The 1,099-nt window shown below is 59.6% G+C and overlaps 1 protein-coding gene across 1 annotated transcript; it reads right to left on the bottom strand.

The window, feature by feature from the left end:
- Window positions 1-478: 478 nt before the first annotated feature.
- On the bottom strand, window positions 479-925 carry LOC102247286 (baculoviral IAP repeat-containing protein 5). The gene has a single exon (XM_005852910.2). It carries the CDS (start codon window positions 923-925, stop codon window positions 494-496), a length of 432 nt encoding a protein of 143 aa, XP_005852972.1. The 3' UTR covers window positions 479-493.
- Window positions 926-1,099: the final 174 nt, after the last annotated feature.

The raw sequence follows: 1,099 nt of genomic DNA, 5'->3' as shown, positions 1-1,099 counted from the left end.
TGATAAACAAAAAAGAAAGGAAAGAAGGAAGGCCCACGAGCATGAATGACAACTGCTGGGACTGAGGGAGGCGCAGGGTGCAGAAGCCAGAGTAAGATAGCGTGGGCCAAGGCGGGAGTCAGGCCCAAGGCGGGGTTTTGTGCCGGAGAGGAGCAGCTACCCATGCACTCTGGACGGTCTCTGCGCACAGCCTGCCCCCAGGAGGTGGCTTCAGGTACTTGTTCCAGCAAAAACCTCAGCTTGAGCCTCCTCCCCTGCCTTCCCCTCCAGTGGAAGTTGGCAAGGAAAAAGGACCAGCAACACCAGGTGCAAAGACACAAGTAGCCCTGGCACCACGTTTTAGAGCAAACATCGAGCTTAAGTGTTCTTATTTCAAATTCAAAATGTCCTTTCCAAAGTCGCTGTTCCGGCCCCAGACAGCAGCCGGGAACACTGGGGGCCGAGCCTTGGCCGTGACGCCCTCCGCGCCGGGGCCAGGGAGTGTGCGGAGCCGTCACTCCGGGTCGGCCAGCTGCCGCTCAATGGCACTGCGGACCTTCTTCGCAGCTTCCTTCAGTCCTTCCTGCTGTCGGTGGACTTCCTTCATGACTCTGTTCTTGGTTCTGTCTTTGTCCAGTTCCAAAAATTCGCCGACGGACAGCTCTTCCACCTGCTTGGTGAGAGACAGGAAAGCACAACCGGGCGAGTGCTTCCGATGCTCCGCGGTGGGGTCGTCGCCTGGCTCCCAGCCTTCCAGCTCCTTGAAGCAGAAGAAACACTCGACCAAGTCGGGCTCGTTCTCCGTGGGGCAGTAGACGAAGCCGGCCGCGGCCATCCGCTCGGGGGTGCAGGCGCAGCCCTCCCGGAAGGGCCAGTGCTTGAAGGTGGAGAGGCGGTGGTCTTGAAGGTAGTGCTGCCAGGGCTTGGGCAACGACCGGGCCGCCATCCCACCGAGCGGTGCTGAGACTCAAACCCCAACCTCGGCGGTGGTCGGCCGCTGCCCAGAATCTGTTTTATCACAAGCAACCCAGGTGACTCCTATACTCCTTCACGTTTGAGAAGTTCTGGCCGACAGGATCTCAGATGGCAACGATTCCTCCTGCCAGCCCGCAGGTAGCTC

Source organism: Myotis brandtii, unplaced genomic scaffold, assembly GCF_000412655.1.
Source record: "Myotis brandtii unplaced genomic scaffold, ASM41265v1 C42128984, whole genome shotgun sequence".
Lineage (NCBI taxonomy): Eukaryota > Metazoa > Chordata > Mammalia > Chiroptera > Vespertilionidae > Myotis > Myotis brandtii.
The sequence above is the reverse complement of the archived record's forward strand: the minus strand, read 5'-3'. Positions and strand labels throughout refer to the sequence as shown.

Excerpts from the sequence above, each read along its gene's own strand:
- LOC102247286 (XM_005852910.2), bottom strand. The coding sequence starts at position 925 with ATGGCGGCCCGGTCGTTGCCCAAGCCCTGGCAGCACTACCTTCAAGAC.